Raw genomic sequence first — 19,135 nt, forward strand, 5'->3', positions numbered from 1 at the left:
CCCCCTAGAGCACTGCTCCTGTATTGACTTACAGGGGAAGTTACCTACCACCAGCCCCACTTCCTGCAGCACGGTGCCCCCTAGAGCACTGCTCCTGTATTGACTTACGGGGGAAGTTACCTACCACCAGCCCCACTTCCTGCAGCATGGCGCCCCCTAGAGCATTGCTCCTGTATTGACTTACAGGGAAGGTTACCTACCACCAGCCCCACTTCCTGCAGCATGGCAGGACTCCCTTTCCCTTGGTCTCCCATCCAAGCACTGACATGGCCTGGCTCTCCTTAGCTGGGGGTGGGATGAAACATATTACAGCATGCGGCATAAATCTACGATACCGGCTCCCTGACACCTTTCTCTGACGTTTCTATCCAGCTAAAACCGTACCGCCCTCTGGACTCCCACGCAGGGCATGTCACAAGCACCGTGGCCTGGAGGCAGCCCCGGGTGACTTTACCAAAGCTGGTGGGTTGACAGCAGCGATCAGTTTGGCCCAGCGCATGACTACAGAGCTGAACATTAACTCCCTCCAGTTTCCAAAGGAAAACGCTCCACTCTGTAACCCAGGCAGTCCCTCGTGGAAATGAGCAATGGAAAGTCCGCCACATATGTGATCACTTTCCATTCAGTGCAGAGTCAGTCCCTAGCTGGTGTTTTCTAATATCTTATTTAACCTTGTTTCAAAGACCCCAGCTGTCAGGTTTCCCTCAGCTCCCTTGGAAGGGGGCCATGTTATCTGGCCAAAACGTAATTCCTTTACACTCCTCTACATTCCTCAGTCCTGCCTCTTTAAACGGCCCATGTGACTTCCTCCAGATTTACCAAGGCAACTGATCCAGGGGATCCCTCAGTGGTTTCCACACCTTGCTGCATCACCTGACACCAGCACGCCTCTGACAAGCCTGGAATTCTTGAGGCCCAGTCCCATGGGGGTCAAAGGCAGCAAGGGAGGAGGATCTGGTGCGAGATGGCCGAGCTGGGAACAGGGGTAAGGTCATGCCCAGCCCCAGAGCATTATGCGGGCCAGCTCCCCACTGATGTAAACCAGCACAGAGCCATTGTAGTCACTGAGGCGACACGGACTAGCACCAGCGGAGGTGCCCACGTACTACAGGGACGGGTGCTTCACAAAAGCAGGCAGCTGCTGACGACTCTGCCGTACCGTGCGATCCAAGAGGTCTCCCCGTCTCTCCCCATGGGCCAGGATCTGTGCACCCAAGGGACCGTCCCGCCCCACCAGTGCAACCTCTAGCAGTGGGAAAGGCCCGGCCAGAGACAACATCCCACCCCGCGCATGGCGCGCCTTCCTGTCCTGACCTGAATCCGGAGGCTGCCGATTCCTCTCGATCTTCCGGATGTCGTCCAACGTGACCCCGTCTTCGCTGAAGAGCCCGCCGTGCATTATCTGGCAGTGAGCAGAGCACAGGTCAGGGGCGGGGAGAGGGCGCTCGGATAGGTCAGGCCCTAGCGACGAGCTGGCCTTAAGCTTCCACACGCCCCAATGGGAGGGGGGCACGAACAGCTGGGAAGGGGAGTACACGGCAAGGAGGAACGTCGGAACCCTGCTCTGACCAGGGTTTAACACGCTCAGTGCCCTCCCAGACCAGCTCCGAGGGAGGTAACGGAGGGGCTACAGCAGGGGTGGGACACATCTAGGTATGGAAATTGCATGGTGGGCCATGAATGCCCACAAAACTGGGGGTTGGGGTGTGGGAGGGGGTGAGGGCTACGTCTGGGGGTGCGGGCTCTGGGGTGGGGCCAGAAATGAGGAGTTCAGGGTGCAGGAGGGTACTCCGGGCTGGGACTGAGGGGTTGAGAGGGCGAGAAGGGGATCAGGGCTCGGGTAGGGGCGTGGGAAGGTGTCAGGGGTGCAGGCTCCGGGCAGTGCTTACATCAAGCAGCTCCCAGAAGCAGCGGCATGTCCCCCCTCCGGCTCCTATGCAGAGGCGCGGCCAGGCGGCTCTGCGCGCTGCCCTGTCCGCAGGCGCCACCCCTGCAGCTCCCATTGGCCACAGTTCCCAGCCAATGGGAGCTGTGGGGGCAGCGCTTAGGACAGGGGCAGCATGCAGGGCCCTCTGGCTGCCCCTACGCATAGGAGCCGGAGGGGGGACATGCCGCTGCTCCCGGAAGCCGCACGGAGCGGGACAGGCATCGGACTCCGCTCCCCGGCGGGAGCTCGAGGGCCAAATTCAAACATCTGGAGGGCCGGATGTGGCCCCCAGGCCATAGTTTGCCCACCCCTGGGCTACAGGTAGATCCAAGCCATGGAGGTGCCCAGGATTACACACAGGGCCTTGGGCTACTCTCAATGCCCACTGCCAGTCCGGAAACATGCGCCCCCGCGGTGCTGCGTTCTGCTCTCACCAACACTTTGCCATTGATGCATTGTGCCAGGGGCAGCCACTCAAAGACCTCGCTGAAAAGCGCAAACATCTGGGCTGTGTATTTGGCTTTCACCTCCCCCTCAAACCCGTAGATCTGGTTCATGTTGTCCGTCTCGTGATTCCCTGGGGGCCAAAGAGATGGGGGAAGGAGGAAAAAACAAAACAAAAATTAATCAACCAATGGGGGACCAGCTGGAGAGAGGAGAGCCGCCCAGCTCCGGCCGACAGACAGCCAAGACTGGCTGTCGCCCCTTCCCCAGGGCAGAGGGAGGGATGGGGTCTGAGCAGTTCACTGCAGCACGGAGACGCCAGAACAGCAGTGAAAGGTTTAATGCATTATAGTAACGGTCAGCGTGGCTGATCCCCAAGGAAGCCCCCCGGTCACTGGGCTGATTTGACAGCTCTGCCGTTCCCAGGCTTCGCAAATGGGCTGCTCACAGCCAGCAATAACAAGCGGGAGAGGGCGAGTTTTACTGCTTTAGAGATTCACTGATGCCAAGGCCAGACAAGAGCATCTAGTCTGACTCCTGCATAGCACAAGCCAGAGAATTGCCCCCGAACAATTCCTAGGACAGCTTAGCCATTCGAGCTGGGCCCACTGGAGCGGGATGTGGGGTCACCTCATTAACCCTGCGCTACCTGGCTCCCTCATGCATTTCTGAGTGAAATTCAAGCAGTGGCTTTTAACCTGAAGCTAAACCTGGCCTCCCACACTCTAGTATCTGAGCACCTCTTAATCCTTAATGCATTTATCCTCCCAGCTCTGCGGTGAGGCCAGGCAGGACGAATATCCCCATTTGAGAGATGGGGAAATGGAGGCGCAGAAAGACTAGGGGACTTGCCCCAGGTCACACAGGGAGTCTGTGGCAGAGCTGGGACTTGAACCCAACTCTGCCAACAGCTAGGCTTGTGCCCTAACCACTGGGCCATCCTTCCTTCCTCTCCGGAGGCTCTACTGAGCCCCAACTGGCTTGTGAGCTGGGATGCTTTCCTGTGTTCGTACAGTGATCAACCAGGATTGGAAAGCAGCTCCCACACCTCCATCTGTTTAGCTGAAAGAGAAGGTGAAGGGGTGACTTGATCACAATCTGTAAGTACCCACATCGGGAACACATATGGGATCACGGGCTCTTCGATCTAACAGACAAAGGTCTAACAAGACCCAATGGCTGGGAATTGAAGTGAGACAAATTCCGACCAGAAATAAGGATTTTTAATTTTTAACAGTGAAGAGAATCAGTCAATTGCACCAGTTTATCAAGGGCTGGGCTGGATCCTCCATCAGTGGCCATTTTAAAATCAAGACTGATGGCTTGTCTAAGGGCAGGTCTACACTACGGGAGGGATCCACGCTCTGAGATTGATCCACCGGCGGTCGATTTAGCGGGTCTAGTAAAGACCCGCCAAATCGACTGCAGATCGCTCTCCAGTCGATCCCTGTACTCTACCCCCGAGGAGAAGAGTAAGGTAAGTTGACGGGAAGTTTTCTCCCGTCGATTCCCCTCCCCCCGCAGTTAGACCCCGCGGTAACTCGACCTAAGGTACGTTATTCACGTAGCTGGAGTTGCGTAGCGTAGCTCGACTGGATGATCACAGTGGGCCCCTCTGGCCTTGCAGGAAATGATCAATGAAAACAAAGCACTCTGGGACTGGCAAGCCTTAAATGTGGATCTCGCAGTGGAGGGCCTCTAGCTGGGGTAACCGCTCCCCTCACAAGAGTCATCCAGCGCCTGGGCTGGTTGGCAAAGCTCTGCTTCTCAAGCACGCGGAAGGGTGTGAGTGGCGGCACCTTTCTCTCGTTCCTGGCAGGGAAGAGGTTAATATTGCTGCCCAGCGGGAGTGGTGATAGCTGCTATACAGGAGTGATCGCCCTGAGGAACTTGGTTCTCTTGTGGACGGGGGCGTCAATTTCGGTGGGTTTAACTCAAAGCAGACTTTGCGATTGGGCTGGTGAATTTTCATGCCTGTTTGGTTCGGCTGAGTTAGCTTTAGGGGAGGAATGCACCCAGGTCTTTTCAGATACTCAGGCTTAGATATAGCCATGAAGTAATATCAATGGGTGGGGTCACAGTCTCCGAGCCAGAGACCAACTGAAAGGGCGCGAGATAGCTGGGAAAGGAGAGGAAAGGAGCAAAAGCCAGAGCATCCAGGAAATTCTGCATTTCCATGATGATCCCCATGATCCTCTCCAGCTCGGGAATCCCAGAGACAGCAGGTGGATTTGGAGAAGCCAGTTTTGCTAAGAAGGGGAACTCCAACTCTGGGTCTCAGCTGCAGGCTGGGGAAGCACCCGGAAAACAGTCAGCGGAGGGGACGGTTTGGGGAGTTCTTGCCCCGACTTGAGTACAAAGCAGGGCTCTCCAGTGGCTTATTCCCCCTCTCCCACCCCACCCCCCCAAGGTGGGATGGGACTGCACTTACCACGGAGTAAGTGGAAATGATCCGGATACAGCAGCTTAAAACCGAACAGCGTTAATATCACTTCCACGGAGAAGGAGCCGCGGTCGACGAAATCCCCATTGAATATCTGCCAAGGGGGCTGCGCTCAGGAAAAAGGGCCCAGGCGTCACTCTGGGATGAAGAACACTGCGATCCACCATAGGTACTCGTGTGCCCCCCCACAACACACACACACAACCGTGGTACTGGAGCAAGCAACCCTGGGAATTGTCATTTTACAGAACCAAAGCACGGAGAGGCTAACGGATTGGCTCAAGATCACACAGGCACTTAAGCCCTGGTCTCCAAGCCCTAGGCTGGCAGCCCTAGCCACTGGGCCGGCCTTCCTTCCCACCCTTTCTGCACCTTTCCTCTCCCCAATGCTGCTTTTCTGGAGCCTCTTCCCCAGTCCCACCCAAAGGCCTGACAGATGGTGGGTGACCCCCCCCCCCCAGCTTCTCTCCCCGGAAAGCATCTCAGAGGCATCCCAGGACACCCCAGCACCAGTGTTCCCTCTAATTTTTCCCACGCGTATGCGGAATGAATTTTGTTATGTGCACCAATATGGAGGTGAGGTGTGACACGTCACAATTCATGTGGTGGAGGGTGGGGCCAAGGGGTTCGGAGTGTGGGAGGGGCCTCAAGGCTGGGGCACTGGGACCTCCGGCTGGGGGTGTGGACTCTGGGGTGGGCCTGGAAATGAGGAGTGTGGGGTGCAGGCTGCCCCGGGGCTACAGTGGGGAGAGAGGACTCCCCCAGCTCTCTCTCCCCACAGCAGCACCTGGGCTGGGGGGGCTGTGCAGCTTAGAAAGAATTTAGCCCAGCACCACCAAGATGTAGTTTTAACTCATTCCCGAAGCCCTCCGACTCAGGACTCGTGCTCGGTTGTCAAGCTCGACAAAGGAGCCACCCGCCCCAGCACGGCAGTCAGGAATGGGTCACTATGGGAGTATAACCTCTATGCCGATCAGGACCGTTTCCCGCATAGTACAAATGGGGAAACCGAGGCACAGGGAGGGGAAGCAATACATCCCAACGCTGGAACAGAACCCAGGTCTGTCTCCTAGCCCTGTCACCTCCTGTTCTTAGAGAGCGCCTCCATCCGCACACGTCACGTGCTGGATCAAAGGGGGAACCAGCCAAGGATACATATGGGTTCGTTTCAGACGGCAGCCCATTCAGTTCAAATATATTCAGCAAGTCGTAATACTGCCCGTGGGTGTCTCCACACACGGTGACCTTCTCTGTCTGGAAGAAGAGAGGCCGAGAGAGGAGAAGAGGAAAAGGAGACAGAAGAAAAGTAAAACTCAAGCCAGACAGAGCTCCTCTCGCCCTGCAGGATCCCAAAGCACTTTGCAAGAGTGGCTTCACTGTCTCCCACCGCGGAGACACAGCCACCTCTGAGGTGGGACGCGGCAGCTGTTTATACTGGGATCCCTCACCCAGCACAGAAACTCAACCACGTCTGGGGTGGAGCGTGGCAGCTGTTCATTCAGTGATCGCTTCCCCATCCAGGGGGCATGGCAGGTGTTTAAACAGGGATTGCTCACTGTTCTAATAATTGGGCCTATACATTTACACTAATTGCAAGCTCAATTCTAAAAAGTGAGTATATGTTTAATAACCTATAACGATGACTGTTGATGGGAAAAGGTGCCAAAGGGAGACAAAAAGACGGAATCAGTCTAAACCCAAAGGCCTACTGATATAATTCAACGACTGTGTTAAGATCATGCCGGGTAAACAAGTGTGGGACTGGAAATCAACGAACCAAAATTGGTGTGTCGGAAAACAGGCTGAATGCGGACAAAATAATGAGAGGATGGGCTATTCCAGCCATCACGCCCTTCCGGGGTCCTCCAAAACAGACTTCAGGGGAGGAGAAAGCTGGCAGCAATGGGAACAATTTACCAAGAGTCATGGTGGATTCTCCATCACTGATAAATTTTAAATCCAGAGCGGCTGGTTTCCCAAAGGATCTGCTCTAAGAATGACTGTGGGGAAGCTCGCTGGCCTGGGTTTGGCAGGAGGTCGGACTAGATGACCACAATGGTCCCTTCTGGCCTTGGAATCTATGAAACCGTGAGGCTGGCTGACTCAGACAGATGCTTCACCATCATGGCTGCTACGCCCACCATCTCCTGGGACCCTGGAACGTCTTCATCCCAATCATGAGACATACCCTGACCAGACCGGGTCAGAGAGAGGAAGCCAGACAACATCGTCACCTCCAGCAGTTCCGGCTAAATCCTGAATACTACCTGGGACATGAGACTTTGTGTCCTTCCTCCAATGTGCCCTTTCCCTTCCCTAACTTATTTCTTCTCTTTCCTGTCTCTCTCCATTTTCCTTCTGCCTAATGAGTCTGGCTTAGCCGGCCAACGCTGCTGTAAGCCTGGGACCAGAAAGAGGCAGCCCAGAGCAAGGCCCTAAACAGCCCGATGCTGGTACGAGTTTGCCAGGTCTCAGAGTGGCTGATCAGACCAGGGGCTGGGCCTGAGTTTTTCCAGCAGCGAGGCTGCAAGCGAAAGTCAACCGCAGACAGAAGCTGCCTTTTCTGTCTTTCCTCTTGTGGCCGTTTGTCTGGTCTCCTCTCCTCTTTCAGACTTTAACAGCGGCCGCTCAAGCGCATCTCAACTAACTTTGTCTCTTTTCCCCAAAAGGTAGAGTAACTACCATCTGTAATGCCGTCTAAAAGACTGGCAGAGACGGGGAGTTTCTTTCTAAAATCTGTCCAGCTAAAGGGAAAGAACAAGGGATGCTGTTAAAATGAAAGCTCGACTTACTATTTTACATTTCAACCTGTTTTTCCTTATTTTCTGTATCTTGAATGAAAGATTAAAATGACGTTTAATAATGCGCTTGCCGTGATGCTAAGCAGGCTGCGGTCCCCACACGTTGTTTAACTCTGTTTAATGTTGGACAGTTGCAGGGCCAGGTTAACGCTTTTGACTCGTTGGGCCCATATGCTCCATCTAAATTAATACATCAGTGGTGAAATGCAACCACCTCTGGGGTTGGACATGGCAGCTGATTAACAGGGCACAATAACACTGCACGCATTGAAGACACAAGGAGAAGACTGGGTCCAGTTTGACCAGCAGGAATTTAGGGAGACAAGGCGGGTGAGGTAATATCTTTTATTGGACCACCTCATCTCTCTAATATCCTGGGACCAACACAGCTACAACTATACTGCATCCAGGAATTTAGGGAGGGAGGTTGGAATCGCATGCATCTCAATCAACGATAATGGCATCACCATGCTGGGGCAAGGAGGGAAGTACGTAACTCAAGGGGAAGACCATGGCCTATTTCAAACAACCCTGCCCCTTTGCGGGCTCTGACCCTGGTTACAACAGCAATGGGTGTATCAAAGGACAGACAGGTCAGAGCCTCCCACTGCAATCCCGAAAGCTGTTAAACAGCTGTTCAGCCAGCTGCAAACGCTCTCAGATAAGGGTTGGACACCTTTCCCCCTCCCACTCCACTGCCCCATGATGCAGCAAGGAGCGGCTTAGCCGGCCAGGGATGGATCTCCACTGGTCCAGGGCCCCATACAGGTTAGCCGGGCAAGCTCCAAGGGAGGTGAGGTCAGAGGTGGGAGGAGACATGGCATGGATTTAATAGTTGCTCATAGGCAGTGCAGGCAGGCCATGGCTCAAGTTACACCACAGGTGTTTTGGCCCCCAAGCAGCCTGGGGGGGTGGGGTATGAAGCCACTGGAGCTTCTGCTCACCCAGCACTGCGGGTTTGGGATCCGAACCCACCCCCCGGTTATACAAAGCACATCCCAGGACCTGCCACCCCCAGGTTGCAGAGAAGGATACCCACCTCTTTTAACGTGGTTTCTACTAGCGTGGGAAGTTTGACGAGCACCTCCTTCACCTGCACCAAGATCTGCCAAAGGGGAAAAGGGAAGAGTTAGCAAGGGCAGGAAATGAACACACAGCCCTATCTCCAGATACACAGGAGACAGCCCTGTCTCCCACCCTTGCCCAGCGTCTTGCTGGGCGAGTCCCTGGCCTTGCAAACAAGGGGCCTGACACGCAGGATGGACAGTTCAGCTCCCAGCATGCAATGTGCCATCTCGATGACTCGGAAGCACTGCATGCTGGGACGTGTAGTCTTTGTGGCTCCCTCTATGTTACAGGGTGACACTGGCTGGCTCCATTTTACACCCTGGACTCCTGTCGGCCTGCCGCGGCAGTCTTTGCCACCCACAGCCGGGAAAGAGGATGCCAGCTCCTTCTGAAGAAGAGGCGAAGGATTCCACGCATGAGCCTCCCGCCCTATGGCAGGGCGGGCGGGCAATTACCTGATAGGCACATTTTCTGTGGAGTTTCTTTTGATCCTTGTACCATTGCATTAACTCCTTCATGAACGCTAGCGTCACCTTCCCGTTGTCCAGCTTGGGGCCACTGTACTCGTCCTCGATGGCTGGCAGACGTGGAGACGGGAGGAGAGCAGAATCACTCGTTAGCAACAGGATGGCACCCAATAATCCAGAGCCCTGCGGGCACTGCCCCACCCGCCTCCGCTGCTTCCACAGGCTGCCCTCTTCCACCCAGCTGCACCCTACACATCCCCAGCTGCACAGGAATCCACTCCTTCGTGCATCAGCTCCAAGTGCTTAAGAGCCGAAGCTTCCAAAGGCAGTGTCGTCAGGGGAGTGATCCTGCCAGAGGCAGAGTCCTCTTGATTCCCACTCCAGAGGGCGCTCGACACATCATGGGATGAAGCCCCATCGGCTCAAACAGGCCCTGGAACCAAAGACATTCACCTGACAGAGGGACAAGCCACTGATCAAAAACCCTCCATGAATTGTCCAGGGGAGCCTGGTAGAGGAGACTGAGCTGGGACAGGCAGAGAAGCGGATTAGGTGCATGTTTTGGGCACTGGAGCTGCTCTCAGGTAGGAAGAACTGATTCCTACCACAAGCACAAAGCTCTGCTGAGCTGAAATCAACATGTGGGCGGATGATCCTGTAGCCATTTGCTCGGTACGAGGCCGGCACTCAGAATTTGTAAGCGCTCCTCTTCCCGAACGTTGAACAACAAGGGCAATTAACCACTGGAACCAACTCCCGAGAGAAGGGGTGGATTCTCCATCTCGCAACGGCTTGAGGTCAAGACCTTTCCGGAAGAGACCCTAGCCCATCATATGTTAAGGGACTCAGCACAGGGATAGTGGGATGGGTGTTATACAGTAGATCAGACTAGATGACCTAACAATCCCTCCCGGCAATAAAGTTGAGGAATCTGTGCCCCCAAAGGGTCAGAATTTCAAGAGATCTCAGCACCCAATCACGTGAGCTCTTCAGAAAATCTGGCCTAGGTGATGTTTTGCTCTGATTCTTGAGTCATAAAATCATGTTTCCTTGTAATTTTCCAGCTGGAGGGCTATTTATAGACACCCTGGGATCATTGCTTTAACAGCTCAGCTTTTCCCAACCACTGCTGCCTAGCTACTTATTGGCCTTTCTCCATATTATTATTTGTATGACTAGCACCTTGGAACCCACCCCATTCACTCAGCTCAGCAAGACAGGAATGCTGGTCCAATTCCCAACAGCATGTGCTGGATTTACACAAGCAGTGACTTTTATCGTCCCGCATGACAAAGTTCACTTATGGGTGAGGGAAGTTAACCGCAGTTTGTGGAGTCAGGTCTGACTCAGAGAACCAAAAAATCAGAAGTGAAGAGCCCCAATAAACCAGAGCTAATCCAGTGGCTCCCGTCCAACCGTCTACCCTGCAATACATGACAACACGTCTACCCTGCAATACATGACAACACATCTACTATCTACCGCAGACACACCCTTGAAAGCAAAGAAGTGAAAAGGGGTGAAACCATCAGCGGCGTTCCAGCCCCTTTACGCAGAAGAGCCAAAGTGGTGTAAAGGGGCCTAAACCCCACCAGATCCAGCCAGGCCAGGATTCTCCCCGGTGCAGGCACTGTGGAAGACAGCTGTAAGGCTGTCAGCAGAGGACCCTTTCAGAAGCGCTGGCATAAGGGGGTGTTGGGGTCAGGACGCAACCTATAGTGCTGTGACTTAGACAGGCCCCCAGGACTATCTAAGATATGCCGGTGGGGCCTTTCCAGCCCCTGAAGCATACCAAGATTGGGAGGGCATAAAAGTGGCTTAAAGCCACCTTAGCGCCCCCCTACTCTCAGCTGTACCCTAGGTCTCAGTAGACCCTCCAAAGGCACTCGGAGTTTGTATCTTCTACTCTTCCAGCCAGACACCCCCCTCCACAGCCAATACACCACAGCCTTTGCAGTTCCCCCAAACACACCCTATGAAGGACACTGTCATTGTATAAATCTGGCGCTCTCTGGTTGGAAGAGGACACACATTCCTCTCTTGCCACGCCGACTGATTGGGTTGACACAGGGCCAGGCTGACAAATCTAAGACCCCAGAATGTCTGTAAATAGCCCGGAAGCCAGTAGGTTACAAGGAAAAATGATTTGGGTGATTCATCAAAAAAAAAAAGGGGGGGGGGGGAGCAAAGCCGAGCCACCTCACCTGCGTGGTGTGTGAAATAGATGGCTTTGATCCTAGAGCCTGCTTCCCCGAGCCACCAGACTACCTGGGCCTCTTCCTGAGACATCTGAAACATCAAGGGGAAGAGGGAGCCTTTTGCTCTTATAAATGAAGCAAATTTGATCGAAGTCGCTGACAGAAAACAGCCCACAATGTGCTTCTGGCAGAACCCCTTTTTACAAGCTCGGCACGGCACTCACTCCGAAGGGCTACCAGTCGAGTCTGGTTTCCAGAGTCGGGAAGCCTGCGTCCCTGCCACAGGCCCTTCTGATACTAGCAGGAGAACGGGGGAGAGGGTTACAGCCCCTGATCGGGACTTGGCAGAGCTGAGTTTAATTCCTGCCTCCGCCATGAACTCGCTGTGTGGTCTGGGGCAAGAATTTTCAGAAGTGACTACGCAGGTTTTCATTAAATCAACAGGAGCTGGGTGGCTCAGTCCCTTAGGGCAGGGTTTTCAAAGCTGTTTAGGAGCCTAAAGATGCAGCTAGGTGCTTAACTAAGGTGGGATTTTCCATGGTGCCAAAACCCCCATTGATTTCACCTGCTTAGGTGCCTCTGAAAATCCCACTAGGTGCCAATCTGCCTCTTTAGGTGCCTAAATCCCTTTGAAAACCTGCCCTAAGGGTCTGAGGCGCCCGAGTCTCCATGACTTTGGATGTTTTACAAATGGGATTAAGGCGCTTTTGAAAGATTTATCCCTAAATCTTTCTGGGTCTCAGCTCTTCATCTGTAAAACAGGGATAGGGATTGTTCCTTTTTCCCTCGCCTTATCTGTTCAGACTGCAAGCTCTCATAGGCAAGGACTGACTCACTGTGTACGTGCACTGCCTGGCAGAACGGGGGCGCCGATCCCTAGCACATGTTACTGTATAGATAGATTCAAAAGCAACCGAGATTTCCCAGCTTCCAATCCTGGGTTTTAGTCATGAATCAGCAGCCTTTGTGTTCAGGGTAACACCACCCTGACCCTGCCCCAATTCTCTGTAAGGATGCCAGAGGCACATGGGATCCGGCTTTGTCGGAATCATACACACACATTCCTCTCCAGCAACGTCCTTGCAGTCTCATGCCGATGACACACACAAGGTGTGGTGCGGGTGATCGTGGCGTGAGAGCCCAGATTAAAACTACACAGAGCAGAGGCGACACAGAGGCCAACTAGCTGTTATATTAGGCCCAGCGCCACACCCTTTGGTAGCTGCGTTCATGAGACATGCATCATTCACGAGGCACTTTGGCAAGATATCCATGCAATAGGAAGCAAGACCAGATCATAGTCTCCTCTGACTTCCTGTACAGCGCATGCCGGAGTATTTCCCCTATACCGAGCCTAATCACTTGTGCGTGACTGAAGCGTCTTTCAGCAAGGAAGCCGGGCTGGACTGGGAGACATCAAGGGCTGGAGAACCCACCACTTCCCTGAGCTATTTGTTCCAGTGGTTAGTCACCCGCACCGGTAAGCATTTGGCTCTGATTTCCAGCTGGAATTTCTCCGGCTTCACCTGCCAGCCATTGGTCCCTGTTCTGCCTTTCTCCGCAGACATCAGAGCCCTTCATTTCCTGGCTCTTTTCTGCACCCTCGACAAATCTGCAACATCCTTTTTTAAAATGCAGGATCCAGCGTCGGCTCGCCAAGGCCGGGTACAGAGGGAAAAGCCCCTCCCCGCCCCTACTCACTATCCCCGTTTCAACATCCAAGGGTCCCATTAGCCCTCTGTGCCCCACCGCTGCTCCGGGAGCTCGTGGTAACTGCCCCTCCCCCAAGTTAGCCAGTTCTCCCCCAGCACCCCTGGAATCCACGTGACCAGAGAAGCCAGGCCCGGAGCCCCGCAGCCCAACTCACTCATGCTCTCTATGTCCAGGGAGTCGACCACAGAGCGCTTGTGCTCGTCGCTGGCAATGGCGCGCTCAAACGCCTTCTGCTTCACGATCTTGTTGCACTCCTGATACTTCATCTTGGCGTCTTTGTCGTTTGGCTTCACCTTCACCACCTGGAAGGGGGAAAGCACAGAGTCCATTACAGGCCAGCGTCAGGCAGGAGGGAGAAACGGAGGGAAAGGCAGACAAAGGGGCATGACAAGTAGAGGCCCGGGGAAGTGTGAGACTTGGCATTAGGCTGGGAGGCAGGACTCCTGGGTCCTATCCCCAGCTCTGGGCGGGGAGTGGGGCCTAGTGCTTAGAGCAGGGCAGGCTGGGAGTCAGGACTCCTGGGTTCTCCTAGCTCTGTAGTGCTGGGCACACCGCTTAGTCTCACCCACTGAAAACACGGTGACCCCCTTAAAAGGCACCGTCATTATTGTTTGAGGGAGGCGGGGCCTGTGCCCTACCTACTGGCACTATAACGCTGCTGGGGGAACCATGAGCAGGCAGGACCTGGACACACATGGGGCAGAAGTTAGGGGGCTATTTTTCTGGACATCACCGCACCTGTGTGTCCCAAACCATGGGACCCCTCCCTTTGCCCGGGGAGACAGTTCACAGTCTAGCCTGCCTGACCGATGGGAAACATTCCCCAGGACAGGGGCTAAAGATCCCTTTGTTCAGTTCATCCCAGTCCTACCTGTCCCCCGCCCCATTTCGACCCATCACCCTCCTGGGTGCAGACGCCCTCCACGGCTAGCTCTGCTCTCAGCTACACCCAGGTGATGTTACCGACCAGGTGTTGGCAAAGGCAGAACTCGAGCCAGAGCATTGCAACGCCGGAGGGGACCGCGGCGCTGACGCTGGGTTCCCAGCAGAGCTCCCCGGCTCACACTCACCGTCTCATAGTCGCGCAGGGCGGCCTTGAACTTGCCCAGGGCCATGTTGCTGGTCGCCCGCCGGTAGTAGCCTTTGATGTACTTCTTGTCCAGTTCGATGGCCTTGGTGGCGTCGGAGAGCGCGTAGCCATAGCACTCTGTCCGCAGGTAGGCCAAGCTGCGGTTGCCGTAGTAGATGGCATTGGAGGGGTTCAGGTCGATGGCCTCGCTGTAATACTTCACAGCGTTCTCGTAGTCCTTGCCTGGGGGGGGGGAGCAGAGCAGAGACGGGGCGTCAGCGGGATGACCAGGACTGAGCAGCACCGGGGGACCCAGGAGCATTTTGCGGGGGTAACAGATCCATTCAGGGGCAGCAACAGCAGCCGGAGGCGGCCTACAGCCCTGGGCTGTCCCCGAGCTCTCTCTGTCGCGCCAGTCAGGATCGAGGGCACGAGTCAGCAGAACTGAGGTTCCCCCACCTCAGCAGTGACAGTGCAGGGCACTCTCCCCAGAGCACTGCCAGCTACCTCCCCAGCGGTGCCAGCCAGGACTTCCAGAGGGGGTGAGCCTGCCTGCCCCAGCCATGGCAAGCCAGCAGGGCCCCTTTCCCACTCCTGCAGCGCCTCCCCACTGTAAAGGTGGCACCTACGGGTCCATCTAGCGCTCACAACAGCCCTCAGGCACCCAGGGCTCCCCTGCACCTCTCCAGTACTCAAGCCGTCCCCCGGAGATTTTGCCAGAATGTGGCCGGGGGCCCCTTCCCACCCTGAAACAGAGCCGCACTCAATAGCATGTTGGGATTGGCCCAGCCCCACAGTGCTACATCTCAGGCCCAGAGAGGAAGGCAGAGCCTATAAAGCCTTCGTCCACCCCCAGCCCCCTCAGAGAGGCGTTCTGAAGTACAGTGGAGTAGAGCAAGAGAGCCTGGAGCCTGGGGCAAGACCTGAGGCCTGAACCACTGTCAGCAAAGCCAGGCCATGCTAGGAGCCAAAGTCAGGCCCTGTCATCAAACAGACACTTGCTTACAAGTTCACCATGCGGCACATGAACTTGGCAAAGGCACGGCTAGCGGGGCTGAGACCCAGGTGCTCCTGAGTACTAGGCACTGGGTGTTCGTGTAAACACATCCCAGAAGAGAAGACTCACCCAGGTCCACCCTAGTCGAGCACAAGATAAGATGGTTTGACAGAAGTGATGAATAGGGACGTTTTGTCCGAGACATCAGCAGCAAGGTACAAGAGGAGATAACCGATGTCAGGAAGCACAGAAGGTGGTACGTAAGATGTTTGTTCACCGTACCAATATCAACGTACCACCCCGATTCTTCGTGCTGGCTTAGGGGACAACTTGACGTTGAACGTGCTGGTCCCTTGCCACGAGCACACAAGCAGTGCACCCGTGCAGCGTATGGGACGCTGATCACGTGCTTTGTAGACAATAAACCTGGCCGAGCCTTTCTGCCACCGAACCGAGCAAGTGGGCCTTCTGGGTAGTACTACTGAGGTCTGCTGAACCAACTATCTGTGCAGAGATGGGACAGCATGCGGCAAAAACTCACACGTACGTAGATGGGCAAAGCAAACACGAGTTCAAAAAGGACAGTGGGGAAACGTGGCCTGGAGTCTGTCCAGCGGACTCACACTTAGACTTGATGCATTAAAGATTAATGAACTAACTGCTTGAGTGGGAACCATTCGAAAATTGTAATGAATTTCTGTTGCGGAGACACAAACGTTCCCAGTTGCTGCAAGAGGTGGGAATCCATTTGGAGGAGGAGCCGTTGCTTTTTCGAACACTACTGGGCTCTTTAGGTACCCACACATTTGGGTTTGAGAATAACGTTACTCAAATGATTACTCGGGTAACTCAAAACCATCCTGCGATGTAGGAACATCACGGGGAATTGCACCAGCAGGAGTGCTTTCAACGTAAGCTGGATCGAGGGGAACATAAGTTGCAAAAGCAGCTGCACTCAGAGAAGTGTGAAAACTAATGAAAAGAAAACAAACTACAGATGCCCCCCAGATTACGCAAACCTGACTTACGCAAATCCGCACTTACGGAAAAAGTTCCGTAAGCTAGAAATAGGAAGGTTTTGTTTGTTTGTTTTTTTGGCGTAATGGTCAGGTATACGTTTCCGATTTATGCAAAATTCGAGTTACGCAAGGCATACGTCGGGGAGCATCTGTAAAGTCATTATTGGGACCAATTCAGACTACGTGTACAAAGGTGTTACAATCTACCTTCCCTGGTAGAGTTCTATAAACTGTACAAGAACGGATGGGCCTGAGATTAAACACAAGCCACTATGGCAAAGATTAGAGAACCTGGCAATTAGCTATTAAAAAAGAAAGGTCAGAAGAGTTAAAATAAAGTCACATTAAAAAAAGGGGGCCACTGCAGTGGGGGAAACGAACAAGCAGATAGATTAGCCAAAGCAGCAGCAATTGAGGATACTTTGTGTGAAACCACCCCTGTGGCTGTAACCACCCATGCTCGGGCAAGGGAAGAACAAAAGAGAAGTAGAGAAAATCAGGAAGGAACACGGACGCTGCAGAAAATGCAAGATGACTTATCAAGCAATGGATTTCAGAATGCCCTTCAAAGCGGCATGGAGTTACAATAAATAAAAAAGAATTTACTCTTGGCCAATCCAGAGAACGACTGAGTTTTAGTAATTCCACAGCAACGACGACATTTATCGGTGAGCTGGATACGTGACTCTCTTGTAGGGGGACACCCCAAGTTAGAAGAGGCTATAGGCTGGTGGCCAAGGATAAGGGAAGACATGGAAATGCATACACACCGCTGCTTAACATGCGCAAAACAAGATCCTGCACAACGAAAAAGAAGAGGTGAGCTAATGCATCAGGCTTCGAAAGGGCTGTTCTGAAGCCTGCGGGTGGATTTTGTAGGGCCACTGCCTATAAGATCTAGGAAGAACTGATTTTTGTTTGTCATTGTGGATAGTTTCAGTAAGTGGGTGGAGGCATTCCCCACAAGAAAGGAAGGTAGCAATCTCACCGCAAAGCCTTAATGAGAGAAGTATTTCCTAGATGGGGTTTACCTCACAGTGTCGATTCTAATAATGGGCCAGCATTTATTGGACGTGTACCAAAGCATGGGAGCTCGGGCTGGTATTCCCTTACCATTGCATATCCCATACCACCCTCAGGCCAGAGGACAAGTAGAAAGAATGGATAAATCTCTTAAAATTGAGTTATCTACGGTACGTGATGAACTAGGCACAAATTGGGATCTGGATCTCCCATGGGTGCCCATGAGAATCCGTAGTCGTCCAAACCGTACGACTGGGCTTAGCCCACATAAAATACTGTTTGGAAGGCCTATGCCTGCATCAGAAAATCTATGATATCCCCCAGATTGGGAAGCCATAGCAGCATTGGCCACAAAAACCTGGATGAATAGTTTTAAATATTGACTGGGCCCGGTCCAGGGGTTAGCCGCTGCACCAGCAAAAAGTGAATCAAGCCTTTCATGAAAATAGTGGCAATTAGGGACTAACTAATGGTTAAAACCGTCCCACCACCCAAAAAGAAACGGAATGGCCTGGTCCACATCAGACTATAAATAAACTGGGACCATCACGGTACCTGGTCGAAAGAGAGAACCAACCTCGGTGGAAACACGCCATGCAGTTCAAAGAGTTCAGGGCTTAAACTGTATGTTACATCTCGTGCTTTTTTTTTTTTTTTTTTTACAGACGATCTCAAAAGATAACCGTCTACAAGTAAAATGGAATCTTTTCAAATTGGGACGGAGTTTTATTAAATTTGGGCCTATGGGCCGTATCGGCGCCCCAGGCATTAACACAAGTAGCCTGGAATCAAATGACAACCGTTGAATTAAGTAGGCCTTATCCTGTCAGACAAGTTAACTGGAAAAGCATGAATATGGTGGAAAATAGACAAGGTACTAACTATTTGTAATAGATTGAAATAATAGATACACAACAATATGGAAAATGGAACAGGAAGGAAAGAAAACACTCGAGATGCTGGGTCCAAAGGTTGGATGGACAAGTGCCAGGCCTATAATCCAAGCAAATCCTAGTTTGTTTGTTTTTGGAAATCCCATGACAGAGGATGAAATTTTGTTTGAATTGGATGTGGAGTGCTGGCAGGAAAATGGCTTTTGCCCTTTCCAATGTACCTCAATCAAATAAGGTTTACAATACATACAATTAAGCCGCTTAAAAAAAAAAAAAAACCCAAGAAGTGATTGTTTTTGTTTTCACAGGTCATGAAATTAATCTGGATACGAGGACTGCTGAGTGTAATGGTAGTGATCCAACGTGCAGAGGGACTGGCTAACACCCAAAGACTAAACCAGACACGTTCCGTGACCAGAGAATTTGGGTAGAAATTTCAAATAATCCCACTGAACTGGAAGCGGCCAGCCAAGCTCATCCTGCAGGAACGGTTCTAAATGTAATATGTGAAACAGAAGGAAGGCTGTAGTCGGGCTACATCATCAAAGAGCGGCTGAGGGGCTGGCAGCAGAGCCCCGTGCCCCTGCCGGCAGCAGAGTTCCGGGCGCGGGGCGTTAGCGAGGAGCCCGGGCCCGGGGCGGAAGCTGGGATGCCGGGTGCGGGCAGCAGCGGAGCCCCGCGTAAGACGTGGGGGTGCTGCAGCACACACCTCCGCACCCCTAGTTTCCTGCCTATGTGAACTCCTTAACAGTTAATGTTTAACCGACAGAATTTTAACAGGTTAAACTGTTACTATTTTTAAACCCTATTTACATCCCTAGCCATTACCCGTACTTTAGCTCCCAACACTGACTCAGCTGTTACAGAAAACACTGACACACCTGCAATTAATAGCCCCATTGTACAGGAACCCCCACAAGCTAAGGAAAACGAAGCAGGAATTCAGGAGAGGGAACAAGTCTCACTTACAACACATCAAAGAGTGGAACGTCCAATTACAGCAACAGTAGGGGATAACCTTACTTTGCCGTCTAATATTAAATCATACCCACGTGAGAATGCTGATGTAGCAG

At 53.1% G+C, this 19,135-nt stretch overlaps 1 protein-coding gene across 1 annotated transcript in view; it reads right to left on the bottom strand.

Moving 5' to 3' along the window:
• Nucleotides 1-668: 668 nt before the first annotated feature.
• The window catches only part of LOC112111797 (serine/threonine-protein phosphatase 5), a 29,066-nt gene continuing 10,599 nt past the window's right edge, over nucleotides 669-19,135 (bottom strand). The window contains exons 2-9 of the mRNA XM_026658820.2: nucleotides 14,132-14,373; nucleotides 13,216-13,363; nucleotides 9,139-9,260; nucleotides 8,655-8,720; nucleotides 5,970-6,068; nucleotides 4,803-4,908; nucleotides 2,362-2,504; nucleotides 669-1,402 (exon numbers count right to left, since the gene is read on the bottom strand). Of these exons, the coding sequence (XP_026514605.1) occupies nucleotides 1,106-1,402; nucleotides 2,362-2,504; nucleotides 4,803-4,908; nucleotides 5,970-6,068; nucleotides 8,655-8,720; nucleotides 9,139-9,260; nucleotides 13,216-13,363; nucleotides 14,132-14,373 (1,223 nt within the window). The 3' untranslated portion in view covers nucleotides 669-1,105. The remainder of the gene's footprint in view (nucleotides 1,403-2,361; nucleotides 2,505-4,802; nucleotides 4,909-5,969; nucleotides 6,069-8,654; nucleotides 8,721-9,138; nucleotides 9,261-13,215; nucleotides 13,364-14,131; nucleotides 14,374-19,135) is intronic.

The sequence above is a fragment of the Terrapene carolina genome, unplaced genomic scaffold (genome assembly GCF_002925995.2).
Source record: "Terrapene carolina triunguis isolate 2854851 unplaced genomic scaffold, T_m_triunguis-2.0 Scaffold517, whole genome shotgun sequence".
NCBI lineage: Eukaryota > Metazoa > Chordata > Testudines > Emydidae > Terrapene > Terrapene triunguis.